The sequence below is a fragment of the Mercurialis annua genome, linkage group LG6 (genome assembly GCF_937616625.2).
Source record: "Mercurialis annua linkage group LG6, ddMerAnnu1.2, whole genome shotgun sequence".
Taxonomy (NCBI): domain Eukaryota; kingdom Viridiplantae; phylum Streptophyta; class Magnoliopsida; order Malpighiales; family Euphorbiaceae; genus Mercurialis; species Mercurialis annua.
The window spans coordinates 38615275-38635047 of NC_065575.1; the positions used below are offsets into that span (position 1 = coordinate 38615275).

General features: G+C 28.5%; 2 protein-coding genes across 2 annotated transcripts; both read left to right on the plus strand.

The window, feature by feature from the left end:
* Positions 1–712: 712 nt before the first annotated feature.
* On the plus strand, positions 713–4654 carry LOC126686866 (uncharacterized). The gene is made up of 11 exons (XM_050381140.2): positions 713–976; positions 1097–1192; positions 1281–1435; positions 1549–1642; positions 1856–1926; positions 2016–2122; positions 2291–2412; positions 3152–3240; positions 3334–3393; positions 3837–3941; positions 4276–4654. The coding sequence occupies exons 1-11, from the start codon at positions 802–804 to the stop codon at positions 4393–4395; spliced, it is 1194 nt and encodes a 397-aa protein (XP_050237097.1). The 5' UTR covers positions 713–801; the 3' UTR covers positions 4396–4654.
* A 9657-nt stretch (positions 4655–14311) lies between these two features.
* On the plus strand, positions 14312–15749 carry LOC126686190 (transcription factor MYB78-like). The gene is made up of 2 exons (XM_050380237.2): positions 14312–14726; positions 15047–15749. Exons 1-2 carry the CDS (start codon positions 14431–14433, stop codon positions 15513–15515), a joined length of 765 nt encoding a protein of 254 aa, XP_050236194.1. The 5' UTR covers positions 14312–14430; the 3' UTR covers positions 15516–15749.
* Positions 15750–19773: the final 4024 nt, after the last annotated feature.

A 19773-nucleotide genomic window follows, 5' to 3' on the forward strand; every position in this document is an offset into this window, starting at 1 on the left:
TAATTTCAAATTAATAAATTTATTTCCGTCCATTTTTGTATGACAGCATCAGTATCAGATAGCGTTTAAAAAAATAGAAACAATTATAAAATTAATCCTCTTGTTTATGGATTTTAACGAACTAAATGCAGTTTAAATAAAATAAACTCTAACATTCACAACGCTTCAAGATTAAACCCTCAATCAACCCTTATGTCAAATATGGTGAGAAAATATTACATTTTCTCCTTGAAGATATAATGAAATAAAAATTAATTAAAATTTAATTATTTTAACAATTTAATTCATAGTTGAAAAATAATTAAAAGACCAGATTATTATTAAAATTTTACCATCTTAAAAAGAAAAAAAATAATTTTTTTTAAATTCTAATGTTTATTCTTTTTATAATAAAATATTAAAATCTTTTAAAATGTATAATTATAATACTCGTTATTTATAATTTTATTTTTAAATTTAAATTAGATGAAATTTTAGAAAAAGACCATAAAATTAAAATTTGTGTTATTTAATCATCGCTTGCAAGTTGATCGGGGTAATTCCCACTTACATCTCTTAAAAAAATCATAAAAGTATGGATGGGATAGATTAAAGTGAACGTTTAAGGATGATTTGTACCATAAAGTAAAAGTTGAGGAGCATACTTTGCAATTGGTTCTCTTTCTTCATTTGCCAGTTCTTAGAAAACGACCAGCCGTTTCATTTCTCGCATTATTATCCCCTTCCAAAACCCTGTCAGTATTTCTCGACTGTCATAGCCAACTCTCACAGAGTCACACTTAACTCGGACGATTCGCAACTATGCAAGTCTTCTCAAACTCGAATCGACTCGCTGCAAGGGCTTTGAAAACCGCTCCGATTCTGTTCAACTCGGCAGTACAAAGTCAGAAATTTCTCTCCTCCTACTCTGACATAATCGATCAACATCAATGGCAACATCACTCCAATTTCTCCTCCAAATCTTTCCCTTCATCAGGTAATCTTGCATTAGAAATCAAATTTTCAAGTAATTTGCAAGTAATTTTCAAGATTTCATATTCATTTGTTTATTTAATTTTATAGAGTATGCGATTTAAATATATTTTACACATTTTAGGTCAAGGAAGTTATTTGCTAATGGCAGCACATCCAATGTACTTGAGGACGTCCAATTCCGCAGCGTTTTCTACTAGTGTTGAGATTACTCCAACAGGTTTAATTGAATTATTTTGAGTGTTGGTTATGGTTTTTTTACTTAGAGAGAGTAAAATGCATTATTCCTGTTGTGTTGTTGAATGCAGAGGCTGTTAAGGAGCTTTACGAAAGAATACTCGATTCCGTCAATGTTAAAAAGTCGATGTCTCCGAATGCTTGGTTGTGGTCGTTGATTAATAACTGTAAAAATCAAGAGGATATTAAGCTTCTTTTTGATACTTTGCGGAATCTCCATATATTTGTTAGTGTTTTTCTAAATCTTTTTATTTATTGGTTACTTGTTATGTAAGAGTTAAAATTGGATAGTTTAAGTTCTTGGGAGCTTGAACTATATGTATGGCTTTTCTGATGCAGCGGCTGGCGAATCTTCGTATTTATGATAATTTTAATAGTCATCTTTGTCGTGAAGTTGCTAAAGCATGTGCTCGAGTGGATGCTATTGACTTTGGTATGTATATAATTGTTGGAATCCATTTCATTATATTCAAAACATTGATGCAGTTACCTATTTATTCTTTGTTACTCAGATTATTGAGTTGGCATGTATTAGTTTCTTGTTGCATCTCAAGAATCCATGTAGGAGAAATGCTGGGTCTGGATTGTGATGTTTGGGAAGCAAATCGTAATGTGTTTATATGACCATATTTACTGTAATTTGCAGGGAAAAAGACTTTGTGTAAGCATAATATATATGGATTGACTCCTTCTGTTGCATCTGCAAACCATTTGCTGGTACTCATAGTGTTTGGCTCTGTAATTTGGTGATATATGATTTTCTTGTGCTGTGCTTTACTACAAAGATGTAAATTTGACGTTTGCAGTCATATGCCAAGGAACGCAAAGATGTACAATTGATGGTTGAAGTGATGGGACTTGTGAAGAAGAATGATATCCCGTTACAGCCAAGTACAGCAGATTTGGTTTTGAGGTACGTTAACCTCAACTTATGGAAACTTCTATTCCACTGCTTTGACTTGTCCGAAACTTTTATTCCAATGTATTACTTTCTTAATGAATATTCTATTGGAGCTGTACCCTAAGACATTGTTATATTGTTCGAATATCATGTTTGGGTGTTGAATTTTTTAAATTGCAGTATTTGTTACAATGCTGGTAATTGGAATCTGATCTCAAAGTACTCGAAGAAGTTTGTCAAAGGTGGAGTAAAACTACGTAAAACTGCATTTGACATGTGGATGGAATTTTCTATCAGAAGAGGTTTCTTGATTTCGCCTTTTTTATTTTTTATTTTCTTTCAAGTTTGGGTTTAGTGTTTATATGTGTGCGGTTGCCATCTCATAATGGTTTACACAGTAAATACATTTTACAGTGATTTTATGACAAACCTTTCCTGCCTATTACAAGTGTAGAATGTAGATCAATTTTTTCCTGACAAATCTTAAGTTCCTATTCTTTTATCTCACGAGAAATCTGTTATGCTGTTGATTGATCTGAATATATAAGACTAGGGAGGTTGCTGGGGAGTTTCATTAGTGCTGGGTCTTGGTTTCTTTTTCCTCTTGTATATAATAGTGTCTATAGAGTGATGTTCTATGCTGCCAAGTTTTTTGTGGCTGTAGGACTTTTAAGTCTGTTTGGTGGGTGGGTTTGTGCACACATGTCATACATTCTGCAGGTATATTGTTTAAATGCGATATCATGGTAAAACGTTTTCAACATGCAAGAGAATCCAAATCTTAGACCATGTGTAACCGTGTCCTGAAGCATCCATTGATGTAATGACTTTAACTTTCGAAAAAGAATACCGCAGGAAGATATTTCTCGGCATTCATATATCGGTCTCATGTTTCATATCCTTATATACATATCTGAACTGAATGATTAAATTTGTCTTAAGTAATATTTTGCTTCTTTGGCTGAATGTAATACCTTCTCGTATGCCTTGGACCAATTTGTTAATTTCTGTGACATAGCATCTAATGCATCTCATTTACAGGATTTACTGAGTCATTCTGGAAAATTGAGAAGCTGAGATCTGAATCAATGCAGCATCATACTCTTGTGAGCGGGTTTTCATGTGCCAAGGTAATCAATCAGTCCAATTACATGTTATAGTCTGCTTATTTGACATGTGATTCTTTTCCTGGAAAATATTCAGATGTGTCACTCATTTTGTAGGGTCTACTTCTGGAACATAAACCTGAAGATGCTGCTGCTCTCATTCAAGTCCTTAATCAGGTGCCAATTATTCTCTGTTGCTTAATATTGGATCTGCAGAATATTTTGTGAAGATTTTTGTTTTTGTTTCCTCTGAAAAATAGAACCAAGTAGAAGAATCAAAAGAAGGCAGTTCAACAGCCCTAAATTTTAATGTAATTAAAAGCAATAGTAAACCTGTACCGAGTTCAAACTTCAGTTTACTGACATCTTGAAACGGTCTAGTTGAACAGCTATATGTTAGCATTAGGGAAAAACTCAATTTCAAAAGCATTCAGCTGGTGAGAGCATGTATAGTAAATTAGAATGAGTAATGAGAAACATACGGTTTAAGGTTCAACTTTTGAATCTATTCTTTTGTTATGATATTGTTATATTGAACTCCATTCGGTGAATCTATTCTTTTGTTATGATATTGTTAAATTGAACTCCGTATGGTATGAGGTTACTCTCTATTTGTGCAGACTTTACCCGACAACAAGAAGCCTGGTATTGTGATTGAACTTCAGAAGCTAGCTAGTGAGTGGCCTTTGAAAGTAATTAAGCATCAGCCAAAAGAGAAAAGGAAGGTATGATATTTCTTAATAGCAGGGGTGTGCATTTGGTTCGAATCAAATCAGATCCAACCAAACTGAAATTTTAATTCCTTCTAAAAGTTGAACGGAACCGAATTATGAATTTAAATATTACAATTCAAACCAAATCAAACCAGTCAGTTCCCTTGGTACTAAAACTGAACTGATTTTTTATTTTATTTTTAATTTTAAATTCAAATTTATCGGTTTGGTTCAGTTTTTATACACCTTACCTACTCATATGCTTTAGAAAATTCAATTGGATTGAGCGACATTATATGAAGGAAAATTAACACTGCTATATTCCCATGTTTATATGGTTGATCAGGAGGTGGTTGCTGCCCTAAAATCTGGCATATCTGCCATGGTTACGCGTTTGTCGGAAATGGGGTTAGGAGCGGATGTGAATTTAGATAGTCTAACGCCTAAAGAACAAATTCCATGTTAAATTGTCAAAGATGGGATCCTGAGTTTTGTGGTATTTTGTCGAGTCAAGCAGACGGGAGCAATGGTGTTATGAGAAGCAATGCAATAATCACCAATTTACACAAGACACTGATACCATTTTTTGATCTGTAATAGAAATGTAGTTGCCTTTTCTTTATATTTGCTAGTCCAACCATCTCTGGTATGTTCAGTTGGGTGTCTTTTATGAATCTTTGAATTAACTAATTCGTATATCCATGCACTGGCGTGGAATTACTATACCTTTTTCTATGAATTTTAATTTATAAAGTAATATTAATATTAATAATTAATAAATTATATGCCCTCTCTTTTTTAGTACAATTTATGAGTGCGGAGATTTGTTAAATTAAAATAAAAATAGATTAGAATGACTGTAAATAAATATAGATTTTTGTTAGTCATTTTTTCTGTTTAGTGATTTAATGATATAAAATGTTATTTTATAAATTTAAATATGTTTTTAATAATAATTAGAAGGCTAAATTGTCTCTTTTGCCAAAAACAACATTCAACATTGTTTTGGAAAGTTAACCATTTTTGAAGATTAAAAAAAGAGCTAACTAATTATTTTAGGCTTAATAACTCAAAAAGACTAAACGTTTAGTGAAAATTTCCATTATATCTTAAATTTAAAATTGTCTCAATAATGTCTAAAATTGTAATATATTGTGTTAAGAATGTTCAAGATTAAAAAAACGAGTTGATGTGGCTCTGACGTGGAGCGCCACCTATTTTCATGCGTGACAAATAGGTGGTGATCCACATCAGAGCTGATGTGGCTGCATCACATGCCTTTGCGATTTATGTGATGTTACATAAACTGGTTTCGGTACTCGAAAGTACCGTTTAAATCTCTTGACTTGTTTTTAATTGATCTAGATGAAACATTCAGTGTATATCTTTGAATAGCTGGCGATTTTATTGATTGAGTCTTTTTGTTTGATTAGTTTTTTAGTTGAATAGAGACTGCTTTTGAGATTGAGAGCTATGGATATCGATATGCAATCTTTATATTTTGATTATTAGCTGCTTATATACTCCCTTATTAATGACATAAAATGACTAATATAGTATTTAATTAGGGATATTTTCACCTAGATTCGATTCCTGAAAATTTATGGATAGGAGATACTAAAAAAATTAGAAGAGAAAACTAGAAAAATCTTAGATTTTCTAACACTTTATTAGGTAAGTTCATGAAAAATTCATGAATCAGGTTTAGGAAAGAATTTTTCATTTTATTTTAGACTAGGTTCGGATTTCTCTAAAATTAAGCTACCAATTACTACTTAATAAATTAATTTTATAGTTGATGATGGGTGGCACTGGAAAAATGGTAAAAGTATTGTTTTGATCATTAAACAAGTCAAACAATGTTTGAAGAGTATGAAGTTCTAATTTTTCGCATTACAAATTATTCAATTTTTACAATTGAATAAAGGGAAAACCTCCAACAAATACCAAGTTTTTGCGATTTTTGTCAATTATGACTAAATTTTTTTGAATTAGCAAATATAACCAGTTTTTGCATATTATATTCCTTTTATGGCTATTTTTTGAACTGGTTCAATTTCTTTTATTGTGATTAAACCTTTTAATGTGACACAACACGTCAATATTTTATATTTTATTATGATTAAATCTTTTTTAATCTTATATCATGTTGGCAAAAAAAATCGGTTTGATTCGAATTTTGGCTATAAAAAGAACATGATATGTAAAAACGGGTTATATTATTAATTTTAAAAGGTTTTTTTTTTGTCATAACTGACAAAAATCGCAATGATTTGGTATTTTTAGAGTTTGGCCTTTTATAAATTAACTCATAAACCTCTACAACTTTGGAATTCTTTCAATTTCTCAAACTTATATTTGTAATTATTTTTTGAATTTTTATGGTTATTTATGATATTTACGATTCAATTTTTCATATTTCTTGTTATACGTCGATCTATATCAATAACTCGTCACTTGAACGTCGTTCTCTGAAAAATATCATTACAGACTCCAATTTGTTTTATCGCTTTTGTCGTTATTCGGAAAAAAATGTCTACAAATAATCTTATTAAAACTATACTATGTTTGAAAAAAAAATTAAAAAATTACATCATAAATAAAACAAATTAAGACTTTGAAGTGATTAAGTCTAACCTATAATAAAAATAAGAGTTAATTGCATAAAAAATTACGACATGTGCACCTAATTTTATTTTAAACACGACTTTTAAAAGTTGTATATAAAATGACAACTTTTTAATTTTTTTCCAAATCTATCAACAAATTAAAATTCAGTGTATTTTTGCTGACCATGTTCTCATTAAAACATTAATAAAAGACCCAAATTATAGATCAACATCGAATCTTGTTCTCTTTTCGCTAGAGTACGTAGGATTCTGGCGTCCTAGTTAGAAAAAATACACCAAATTTTAATTTAGTGATAGATATGAAAAAAAAACAAAAAATTATAATTTTATATGATAATTTTTAAAGTTAAAAATCATAATTTTCTATAAAATTAACCCTAAAAATAAATACTACATTAAAGTATTACAAATAAACATTAGAATCACTTATCCTTATCAATACTGCTAGAATAATTCTCCAAACGATATTATCTTCTACATTACGATATCTGATCATGTGACTGCTTTTAATTATTCCCTTATTTGATTTTCAAATTACTAAGATACTTTCTTCAAGACTCAAAGATACTTTCTTCGAGAACTTTCATCTATATACAAAATATAATCATACTTCAAATGTATACATGTTAAGCAGTATTATGTTAGATCGTGAGTTCGATTTATCCCACAAACGCTTTTTTTCTTCAATAATAAAAAAAATAATTCATCAATAAAAATAATTCATCAATAAAAATAATAAAAATAATACAATTCAGCAATTGACAAATTATATGAACAAGGAAAATTGATTTATATTATAAAGAGGACTTCATCGAGTGAATAATAAATTCTTCTTCAATATTATCAATGAAGGAGCTTTAGTCAAGCGGATCGGATATACCCCTACTTGGAGACGAAAAATTTCCTTTTTAAGCAGTTTCAATTATGAGCTCCGTCCTGATTAATATGATTAAAATCGGCGATCTCTATATGCATTCAATATTACGATTTCTGTATTTGTATTATGGGGTCTAAAAAAAAGACCGAATCTTTATTAAAAAATATGTCGTTTTAACCCATTTTGTCATTCGATTAAATTTTCTGGCTAGAACTCTGAAATCATACTAGAAGAGAATTCTGGACTCTGTACAAATAATTGTTCAGTACAATGTACTCCCTCCGTTCTTTTTTAGTTGTCCATTTAGCCAATATTACACATATCAAGATAGTGCTCATTTTGTCTTAATTTATAAAGAAAAATACTAATATAACCCTATTAGTTAATAAATGCTTTTTAAATGAAAACATGGAGTCATTTATTAGGGATGGATAAATTTGAAAGATAATAGCTAAAATCACATTGAAATTCTAAATGAACAACTAATTAGAGTTAAAATATATTGCTAAATGGACAACTAAAAAAAACGGAGGGAATATTTGTATAAACAATACTCCCTCCATTTTGAATTAGTTGTCGCTTTTGGGAGATTTTTTTGTTCCATAATACTTGTCACTTTAGAATACCAAGAAAGCATTTATTACTATTTTTCCACATACATCCCTCATTAATTCTTGAAAGAATACAGAAATACAAATAAAGAGTCATATTAATTAATGTTAACAAGTTTCAAGAAGGGCTAATTTAGTAAAAATACTTATAAATTTAGACATATTTATTGATTTCTTAATTTGTGTGAAAATGGCTAAAGCGACAACTATTTCAGAATGGAGGGAGTATTAATATTTAAATATAGTGTTATATTCTAAAAAATAATATGGAGTATTACAATTAAATGAGGGTGGAATTTAACTCTATAGTGGTTGGAGGGATGTTGAAAATTTGTCCAATTAGAGGATGGAATCTATGCTTGCCCTTATCGGGTCTTTCTAAATTTCTTGTGCTAGTCTCCCACTGGGGAGTAACAAATCAAACCAATTATTCCTGAAGAGACTCCATTTTACTCCAGTCAAAAGTACAATTTATATGGTATTTTCTGCAGTCAAAAAAGAAAATATGGCATTTTCTAAAGCCTAAAGTTGATAAGCTTTTTATGTTTATTAATCAATTTTTACTATTTAGTACTTTCTTTCTAGATGGGAGAACAAATTAATTCTCGAAATGCTTAACAAGATTCTTCTTGATTTAATTACTCTTTTTCAAAAGTAATTTAGTTACTCATGTTAATTTTTATTGTAATTTCAAGAACATCATGACATGAGGGGTATGATAATCATTATTTCAAGGAAAAATTAATTATTGTTTTAACAATTATGATGAATTGATAAATAATCGTATCAGTTTAGTTCAACAAGTTTAAAGTTTGTATCAATATGCTTTTAACAAATTAAAAAATCAAAATTGTATGCAAATGGTGTTGAAGTGGGAAATCCCACATGGGTTGTGTGTGTGAATGGACATGTGTTTAAATATTGGTTGGGCACCTCCACTTAATACCAATTGGTTTTAAGATGGAATCTAACATGGTATCGGAGCTTTATCCATTCACACAATTTGAATTTGGCCCGGCCCACGTGAGTTGCGCGTGAGGGGGTATTGGTTACTTGGCCCGGACACGCTACACGTGAGGGGGAGTGTTGAAGTGGGAAATCCCACATGGGTTGTGTGTGAATGGACATGTGTTTAAATATTGGTTGGGCACCTCCACTTAATACCAATTGGTTTTAAGATGGAATCTAACAAATGGATGTGGAAACTTCGATCTGATAACACTTCGCTTTGGTTGTTTGTGGTCACTACTAGCTGTTCTATTTCTTCTTCGCATGAATTGCAACTTTGCAACGTTCTTCATTTATTTCACCCATGGAAAGCTACCCACAAGTCATGCATTGCAAACTCTCAACTATGGATATTATTCAATCAGCATGTTTCGGTTATTTTGGGTAACAGCAAATCAATTAGGTTCTGGAGTGATATTTAGCTGGGTGACTCCCCTCTTGTTGTTCGTTATGAGCAGTTATTTTCTTTATCTATGATAGGGTTCTTTCTAAGGCTTCTTTGGTCTCTAGAGGTGTTATATCTCATGATCAGATTGGTTGCTCAGTTTGTAATGCAGCAGAAACAACTTTTCATATTTTTTTGTCATTGTTCTTATGTTTGGAGATTTTGGAGTTGTAATATGATGGCAAAGTGCGATATTATTTGCGTTTCTCCGTCAAAGATTTTATAGCTTCTTTGAGTTGTAGAATTCTTTTTGTCATTCTTCTCACAAAGAGTGATTTTGTTTATGAGAATTTGGGAGTTGTGGAAAGTTCGTAACAATAGGGTATTCAACGATATGAAGTGATTACGCATGAAAGTTTTGGCTTATTTTTGTATTTGCAGGGCAGTGCAATTTTTTTCCCAGCTTTTCATTCGTCTTTCCCTTATTCGGATAATGATGTTTTTAGATGTTTGGATAATTTTATAATTCCCTTTTGATCTTTTTGAATTTTGCCTTCCACTCCTTATGATTGTACTTTATAAATCATCATTTATTTTTAAAAAATAAATAACAAATAACAAAAAATGAAAGATTCAATTAATTAAAATAATATTAATAACATAAAATTTATTATTTTTAAATAACAATATAACTTTTTTATTTATGTTTCATAAAATAATTCAATTCCTTTAATTTTTTTATATTAGGTATCATTTATAAATATATCACACATTTAAATTATTTTCATAGTTAAACAAAGTATTTAGATAAATAAAAGTATAAAATATATTAAAAAGTTTGAAAACGAAAAATAAAACATTTTATAACTAAATTGAAGATTTTCAATAGCATTATGTTAACTGAGATAAAAATAATTTTATATAATAATCAAATTAAATTAGAATATATAAATAGTTATGCAAAAGTTCAGGTGCATAAGTGTTCAATCTGTCATAGCTCGAGGGCATAAATATACGGCTAATAGCAAAATACAAACCTTCGTAGGATGTTGTAATTTTATCTGAGACTTTTAATTTTTTACAAATGTCCTGATTTTTTCTATTTAATTACAATTTTAACCAATTTTTTCTAATCAATTTAATTATTACAATTTTTCTTAAATTTATAAATTAACTCTTTGATCAGAAAAATCCATTTTTAAAAATTTCAGAATTTAACTTCTAATATTTAAAAAATAAAAAATAACGTTGAAGTCTAATACTAAATTCTCTTATTTTATCGGTGGTTGAAGTAAAAAAAAACAAATTTAAAACTAAAAATATCATAAAAGTTAAATAAAACTAATAGGTATTATATTGAGGTGAAAAAATCAAAAATTAGATTAACTGAAAAAATGGTTAAATTGTAATAAAATATTTAAATTAGGACATTATTGTAAAAAACAAAAAATTTAAATAAAACATTACCAATCTATAAAAATTTAAATTTATTTTACAATGAGGTCTAAATATATGCAAGGTTAATGTCATAAAAATTCACAAACTGTACACGTATTCTCATTTTTATCACGCCGTTTTAAAATCGCCATTTTCATACACGAACTACCATTTTTTTCAAATTCATACACCATTCAAAAAATCCAGTAAAAATTGTTGAGTTGACAACCAGATAATGACATGCTATAACAAACCGGATAGTAACACGTCATCAATTTTTGTCGAATTTTTAATCGGGTGTGGATTTTAAAAAAATAGTAGTTAGTGTATGAAAATAACGTTTTTTAAACGGTGTGATTATAATGAGAAAACGTATAAAATCAATAAATTTTTATCATATTATCCCTACATAGTATGTGGCCACATGAACTGGATAACCGAAGTCAATTTAATTCTAGCTCCCATGGTATGTGGCCACATGTCCTGAGCTAGTTTTTCTTTTCGTCCGTTTTATTACGAATTTTCAACGCAATTTTTATTTTATTTAACATGAGTCATATTCATATAGTGGTGGTACCAGCTACCTGATTGACTTTCGTTGTATTATTTGTGCATGCTTAAATTCTCCACAGTTGACGTGCTCGCCTAAACCATCTCTATGAATCATTATTAGTTGAGAATCAGTGTATATATTTCCCAATTTTTCTGCTAGAAAACAGCACAAATTCATAACAATTTCTGGTTTTTTAGTAGGTACTGTTTATTAAATAATATTATCAATTTTATTTTTGCTAATTTAGTTTAAATTTTGAACGGTTTATAATATTTGAAATTCAGCTAATAATTAAACTAACTGAACTAATTATTTTTAGTTAATTAAATCTAAAAATTAATTTGTCTCAATAGAAAATTGAGTTCTTATAACAGCCATATATACTTGGAGAGATTAAAAGGAAAACGTGTAATTATGTTTAAATGTGGTTTTGGTCTAAGTTTCCAGACCAATTAAATTCAGGATCAGGACCAATGCCATTACTTGGCGGTGGCTATAAGGGATATCCAGCTTAATTAAAAAACTGTTGCTTTAATTAAAGTATGAGATGAGGATTATATTTGATAGTGGTCGGAGAAATAATTAAAACATACGAAACAATTGGTCCGTCAATGTCATCAAATTCACATGTTGCAAAATTCATGCTAAGCTAAGACCATAAATGAACTATAGGCAAATTCAAATTGTTTATCAAATACTCCTTCCGTCCTGTTTAAAAAATAACAAATGACTTTTTCACATAAATTAAAAAAATATTAACTATTATAATATTTTTTTTAGTTTATCTTTATTTAAGATAGTGTTGTATTTTGTGTATAGATTAATAGTTATTAACTATGAAAAGAGAAAAGGGGGTGAACAAGAAAAATTCATATAGATTAGCATAAAAAACACAATATGGCTTTCTTAAGTGAAACAAATAAAAATGAGATATATCCCTTCTTAAATGAGACGGAGAGAGTATAATACAATTTCCGTTTTAATAGAATTATACACTTTACTATTATAATAATTTAAAAGAATACAATTAAATATTATTATAAATGTTTATAATATTTTTTTAATTTTTTTATTATACCTTTATTTAATATAGCTCCTAAATATTTGATCACATATGTTATAATTAACATTTTCGGCCCTTTTACTTAAAAATCAAATGACATGATACCTTATTCTTATTTCAATTAACAATGTAATCTTTCTGTCCAATTTGATGTTAGTCAATCGAGTTAAAAAATTAAATTAAAAAATAATTAATGTCAACAATTTCGTCTTTTGTGTTTGAAAATTAATATAGACTTCCCATCCTCAAATCCCTACATTTTATTCACTTGATCTCTGGTCTATTTTACTTTTTTAGTTAGTTCTTATACTTTTCATTTTTTATTTACTTAGTCCATGTATTTCTATTTTTGTCTACTTAGTCCCTGTACAAATAGAAACAAAAAATTTATTTATTTCTTTTCTACCTTTTAATAAGGACTAAATCACAACGAAATTTAATTGTAGAGGGATCAAGTAAACAAAAAGTGAAATGTATAAGGACTAACTAAAAAAGAAAAATAAACTATGGATCAAGCACATAAAAAAATGAAAAGTACAAGAACTTGGAAATGGGTTAAGCCATTAATTTATCCCTAAATCTTTTAATTCAATTGACTAACACTAAAAATAGACGGAAGGACTAAAATATTAATGGAAACAAATATGAGAGATCATATCGTTTGATTTTCAAACAGGAGGGATTAAAGTGTAAACTATAACATATATGAAGAGTTTTAGAGCAATTTAGATTTTTAAATTTTACCATCTATGTTACAAATGAGGCGACATATTTTAATCACAAATACTCACATATCACCTAAAAGTCAAACCAAATTATTGATCTCTTAAAAATTGGTTGGTCAGTTTTATTTTTGGATTAAGGATCATATTCATAAAAAATTCAGGCTGATTTTTAGATGACATGCCATTATTTGTGATTAAATTCTGTTGAACTAATAAACATGGCTAATATATCGTAAAATTTGATGATTTTTTTTAAAATAATCATGATTGACTTATAATAAAGGCCTAATGTCTTAAAAAACCCCGACCTTTTAGCCCCTTTTCAATATACCCTGACGTTGAAAATTTGTCAATTTTACCCTATTTTGCATTTTTGTGTTTCAATTGTACCCTGAAAAATTAAATTAACGTCTTTTGCGTTTGGAAATTTGTTTAAAACATTCTCCATGTCTCGCATATATTAATTGTATATTTTTAAAATTTATTTAAATTTAGTTAAATTAATTAAGAATTTAAATTAGTGTTAATTTGATTATGGTTTTTAGTTAGTTTTTAAAAATAAAGGACTTATTTGTACTTTTTTGAATAAAAAAGAATTTAATTTCATGTTTAGACTTAATTAATTGAATGATTTCATCATTTAAGTAAAAAAATTAACGAAAATTAAAATATTGGGGTACAATTGAAAACGGAAAATTCAAAAGTGGGTAAAATTGACAAATTTTCAACGTCGGGGTGGAATTGAAAAAAAGTTTAAAGGTGAGGGGTTTTTGAGTGATTAGGCCTATAATAAATACGAAGTAAAAATAAAATTATTAATTAAAATTGACTTTAATTTATATTGATCTTACTTGCAAAGTATTGATATTTTTAAAAAATTAATCCATCTATAAACTATCAACAAAGATTTTATATTTATCAAAAAAAAAGAACAAAGATTTTATTGGAGCTCCCGTGTGCGTGTGTTAGAATTAGAAGTTGAAAAGTCAAATGGTCAAACCCAAAAATTCTAATAGCAACTCTGAATTTCCACTTGCCAAAAAGAAAATACTAGAAAATTAGTTAGTGCACAAAACCTTGTACAAACTCGCTATCTACTAATTCATAGTCTTCGTCTCCCAGTTGCTATATATACACACACAAACAAATAAACACTTAATTTTCTAAGTCTACTCAAATCTACCAATCTCTCTCTACTTCTTCATTGAAGACATGGATGAAGTAGCAAATTATGTTTCTCAAAGTTACGAAGTTGAATTAGAGGATGCTTCATCAGACATCAGAAAAAGTCCATGGACAGTTGAAGAGGACGCCGTACTGACGGAGTATGTTAACATCCACGGCGAAGGCCGGTGGAACGCCGTCTCGAAATGCGCCGGATTGAAACGTACCGGTAAAAGCTGCAGATTGAGATGGTTGAACTACTTGAGGCCAGATGTTCGGCGTGGAAACATAACTCTTCAAGAACAGTTGTTAATTCTTCAACTCCATTCTCGCTGGGGCAACAGGTACTTAATTTATCATCAATTATTAAATTTTTCTTTTTCCTTTGGATTTTTTGTATAAAAAGTAGGCACTTTTCGCATTTTCTCGATTTAAACATGTTATTTAAAACGTGACATCCCACGTTCCAACCTTTTCGAAATATTTATCCTATAGGCTACTGCCGTTTTAGGGCTTTTTTTCGGTACAAACGTCGTCGTTTCGGTCATTTTGTGCTTAAATCGCGAAAAACTGCTAAAAGTTGACATTTTATATACAGACATAACTTTTTTTTTTATGATTATGAGCAAATTTTGAATGTTTTCATTTCTTGAAATATATGAAGGTGGTCAAAAATAGCACAGTTTCTACCGGGAAGAACAGATAATGAGATAAAGAATTACTGGAGAACAAGAGTACAAAAGCAAGCAAAACAACTCAAATGTGATGTTAACAGCAAACAATTCAGAGACGCCATGCGTTATATCTGGATGCCCCGATTAATCGAGCGAATCCAAGCATCCGGGTCTTCCACGGGTCAACCCACTAGCGTAGTCAACCATAATGATCAATTTCCACCGCCAACTGAGTGGCAGATTGACCCAAGTTTCATATCCGAGCCGTCAGGGACTTCTTCAGACTCAGTAGACTTCACAGAGTTTCAAAATCAGAGCAGTAATGAAGGCCATGAAGACAACGGGTCGGGTAGCTGGGCGGGTGAAGTGGGAATGGATGGAAATGGGTACGGTGGAGATTCATTGGAGAGTTTATGGAATGAAGAAAATATTTGGTTCCTACAACAACAGCTAATGTGAGTGATGGAATTTGTTTACGTGACGCCTAAGGCAGTGGTTCACTCATTCTATGATTATGAGTATCATTTTACGGTAGCTAAATTAACAATATAATTTTGATTTTGTTCAAAGAAAAATAATAATAGTTAGTTTGTTTGTAGATTATACATACACGTAACTGAATCAACAAACGTTTTATGTGTAATCTTTTTGAGTAGTGACATTAAAACAAAATCAAGTTTTTGTTTGGGTTAATTTTAACAACTTCTTGTCAGAAATTGTTACTTATTGGGCCAAAATGTTAGTTGTTTATTTTTGGAGGATCAAATGGTCACTTTAAATTAATTTAAAGTATCTTACAGTAATTATCGGGTCAAATGATCAAAGTCATGGTTACAAGTTAAGTACAACTTACAATTATATTTCGGCATCCATTAAATGTATGACATGTGGTGTAATTAATATAAACAACCAATCATTAAATAGCCTATTAATTGGATGTCTTTTTATTTAAAACATAAGACTATTTAATAATTGGCTGCTCATATTAATTACGCCACGTGTCATACATTTAATGGATGGTTCATAATCCTACGTGGTGAATTAGGTTCACACAAGAATTTTTCCTCTAATTGAGACAATTTCTCCCATCACAAACCAATCATTGGAAATTTTGACGAATATCCACTCCGAATAACTGAACAAGTAATTTTAGTTATTAAAATATAATAAATTTTAGAAGGTTTTAGTGGTAAAATTTAAGTTTTTTTTGAAGAATGGTGAAATTTAAGTTAAGAAATATATTATCTAACTCAACACTTTATATTAATATTTACTTTGATTAGCAAAAAATTATTTAAATATTAAATTAAATAGTATTACTCTAAAAGTTAAATAATTGATTAAATGCACAACAATTAGCTAGTGTTAATTATAAAATAATTCATAAATTTTTGGCGTATTTTACATTTATGATATGAAGTTTAAATTTTAACAATTTCAAACATAATTTTTTTTATAATTCAAAACATTGAATAATTTTTTTATTACAAAAATTATGATGTAGATGCCGGAACAATATATATATATATTTTAGTATCTAGATTAATATTTTTTTTATTAAATTTTACCGGTGTTTAAAATTATAAAACATGAATAGTTCGTGTTAGATAAAATTTAAGATTTATATTATAATTACAAGTTATGTTAAAATTTATATTTAACCAATTAAACTAAATTTTGTAACATTTTACTGAGAAGTACATTATAATTTGGTTTGGAAGTTTTAGATTTGATTCTCTCTTTACTCATTGTAATAAAAATATGGCCTAACCATTTTTTAATCCAAACCTTAGCGTTTCTATCAATTACGACCATTTTTTTTAATCTTTACAATTATTTCCAATTTAATTTTTTTAATTTACAATTATGGACAAAACTTTAAATTTTATTTTTTAAAATTCAAACCTTTCAATTTTTATCAATTGCGACTAAAAGTTTATATTGACTTTTTAGTTAGACAATTTTTTACAATTTGATTGTAAATTCGTAATTGATAAAAGATGCGAACGTTTGAATTTTAAAACATAGAATTCAAAATTTTGGTTACAATTGCAAAAAAAACTTTCAAATTGGATATAATTGTAAAGACTTAAATATCTGGCCGTAATTGATAAAAAGTGTAAAGATTTGGATTTAAAAAATAATTAGGTCTAAAAATATTATATTTTGTTTACTAACAAATTACAAGAACGGGTACAACAGATTCTTTTCCAAAAAATTTCATGTGTATACAGTAAATAATATTTATTGAATGAACATCATATTGAAAACTAAAAGCAATTACTTGTCGAGAAAAAACATATGGAAAATGGGTTATTAGATGCAATTTTTATATGCATCTAATAAGGATGCATATTTTACACATTGTCTTCGAGTAGATAGTCACATGCCCCAATGATATTAAAATATAAAAATATGTTATTTTATTACAAATTTTATAAAAGTTAATAAAACAATGCAAAAATGAAATATATAAAATAAAAATTTCAAATTAATAGTAAATTGTATTATAAAGTCCATATTAAAAAATTATTTTAAATTTAGAATAATATTATAATACTACACCATAACATACTCTCTATGTCACCCCACTAGAAAAGGCTAATTGATGATAAAATATAACAAATGTGAATGTAAACTAGGGGTGGGCATGGACCGGTTAACCGGTCCATGAGGGTAATTTGTAAACCGGTCCATTGTAATACGGTTTTTAAAATTAAAAACTTAAACCTAAAATTTTAAACGGTTAACCGGTAAATCGGTTAACCATTAACGGTTCGATTTTCGGTTTTGCGGTTTTTAACCATATAACCATTAGAAAAAAATAAAGACAAAAAAAGATAAAATTTTAATTCTATTTAATTTTTTTAGCAAACAAAAAGAAACTATAGAAATTGAAACTATATTAAAAAAATATAAATCTATAATTTATGAGTAATATTAATGTTAGGCTTGTATTTTTTGAATTGTTTGTTGTGTTGTTCACGTCCACTTTCTACTATTTATAGACTTAAATATTTCTATTTATGTTAAGTAAGTATTTTAATAAGGAAAACAAATTTCTTACAAAATATTTTCATATATAAATTCTCCTAAAATATATAAATATTCCTAAATAAAATATATGTCATATATTCTTATGTTTAGATTTTATCATGTGTATATTATAAAATCCATATTTTTTTAAAGATTATAAAATATATTTATATATATTATATAAACCGGTTAACCGGTTAACCACGGTTTTTAAAAATCCAAAATCTAAACCTAAACCATTAACCATAAAAATTAAAAATCAAAACCTAAACCTAAACCGTTGGACCGATTAACCATATTTTTCGGTTCAGTTTTACGGTTTCGGTTTGGTTAATCGGTTTGACCGATTTATTTGCCCACCCCTAATGTAAACACATAGTATTAAGAAGAAAAAAAGTGATGGAAGCATTGACGGTAGTAAGAATGTTAGAAGGGGTCAATCGCAGCCATAAAAATGAAAAATAATCAACGGTGGGTAGGTTTAGTCTGGACCAAACCACTAATTGCCGCAACTCTTGAAACACAAGGCGACGGCACTCACTCTATTACTTGTGTTGTGTGAACACTTTTGAAGCCTAGCTAGATGGACCCCTATTTTAAATATTAAATAAACTAACAATAAAAATATTCATAATTCATTGCATTAAGATCCATAAAAAGTCAAGTAAACTAAATTTAAAACTTAAATTTAATTATTGTCTTTTGATTTTTTTAGAATGGGATCCATCACTTGTGCCTAATTGGTCTTAAATGGATTGATCATATATAATAATATCTAAAGAATAAAGGATTAACACGCCTCCTGAACTTGTAACACAGGATCATCTAATTCAATTTATATTTTTTTAAATAACTAACTCTAATTTTTTTTTGGATCAAATAACTCCATAATTTATGTTTTTATTTCAAAAAAATAAATTTAGAATAATTATATCGCAACAATTAGGGAAGTATCTAATTATTTTTTTGCATCTTTCACCTCTGTATTTTACACGTTTTAAAAATATAATTATAGATTATTTGACTCAAAAGTAAAGAGTTTTGGGATTATTTAATTAAAAAATATAAATTGAATTAAATACTCCATATTATAAATTTAGATCGCATTGTGAACCTTTTGTTTAATATCTAAACGTGTGAACAATTTTGAAGCCTATCTATGAGCCCCCTATTATAAATATTAAAAAACTAACAAAAAGAAACAATCACAATTCATTGCATTAAGATCCTTAAAAGTCAAGTATGCAAAATTTAAAATTAGTTAGTATTATCTTTTTATTTCTAGAATGAAATCTATTGCTTGTGCCTAATTGGTCTTAAATGGATTGATCATGTCTAAAATCTAATTGTGTGAACATTTTCGGAGCCGCCATTTGATAAATGTTTAAATATTAGTAAACAAAAAATAAAAAAGAAGGATTGGGATTCCCTCAAATTCAAAATGAATTTGAGAGGGTCATGTTTATAATCTACATTGTTCAATACAAAATGAACGGTGTAGATCAAAAAAGTAAAATTTTAATCAATATGAACATGACCTCCTCAAGTTCATTTGAACTTGAGAGAATCTCAATCCAAAAAAGAATGGGTATAATTTCATTGTATTAAGATGCTAAAATGAACAGAATTTTAATATTATAGTTTGGTTTTCAGAATGGAAGCCATAACTTGCGCCTAATTG

Bases quoted from the DNA above. Each gene is read 5' to 3' on its own strand.
- LOC126686866 (XM_050381140.2), top strand. From the start codon at position 802: ATGCAAGTCTTCTCAAACTCGAATCGACTCGCTGCAAGGGCTTTGAAA. The intron at 2,413-3,151 runs GTTTCTTGATTT...TCTCATTTACAG, and splicing joins GGAATTTTCTATCAGAAGAG to GATTTACTGAGTCATTCTGG. The intron at 3,942-4,275 runs GTATGATATTTC...ATGGTTGATCAG, and splicing joins AGCCAAAAGAGAAAAGGAAG to GAGGTGGTTGCTGCCCTAAA.
- LOC126686190 (XM_050380237.2), top strand. From the start codon at position 14,431: ATGGATGAAGTAGCAAATTATGTTTCTCAAAGTTACGAAGTTGAATTA. The intron at 14,727-15,046 runs GTACTTAATTTA...AAATATATGAAG, and splicing joins CATTCTCGCTGGGGCAACAG to GTGGTCAAAAATAGCACAGT.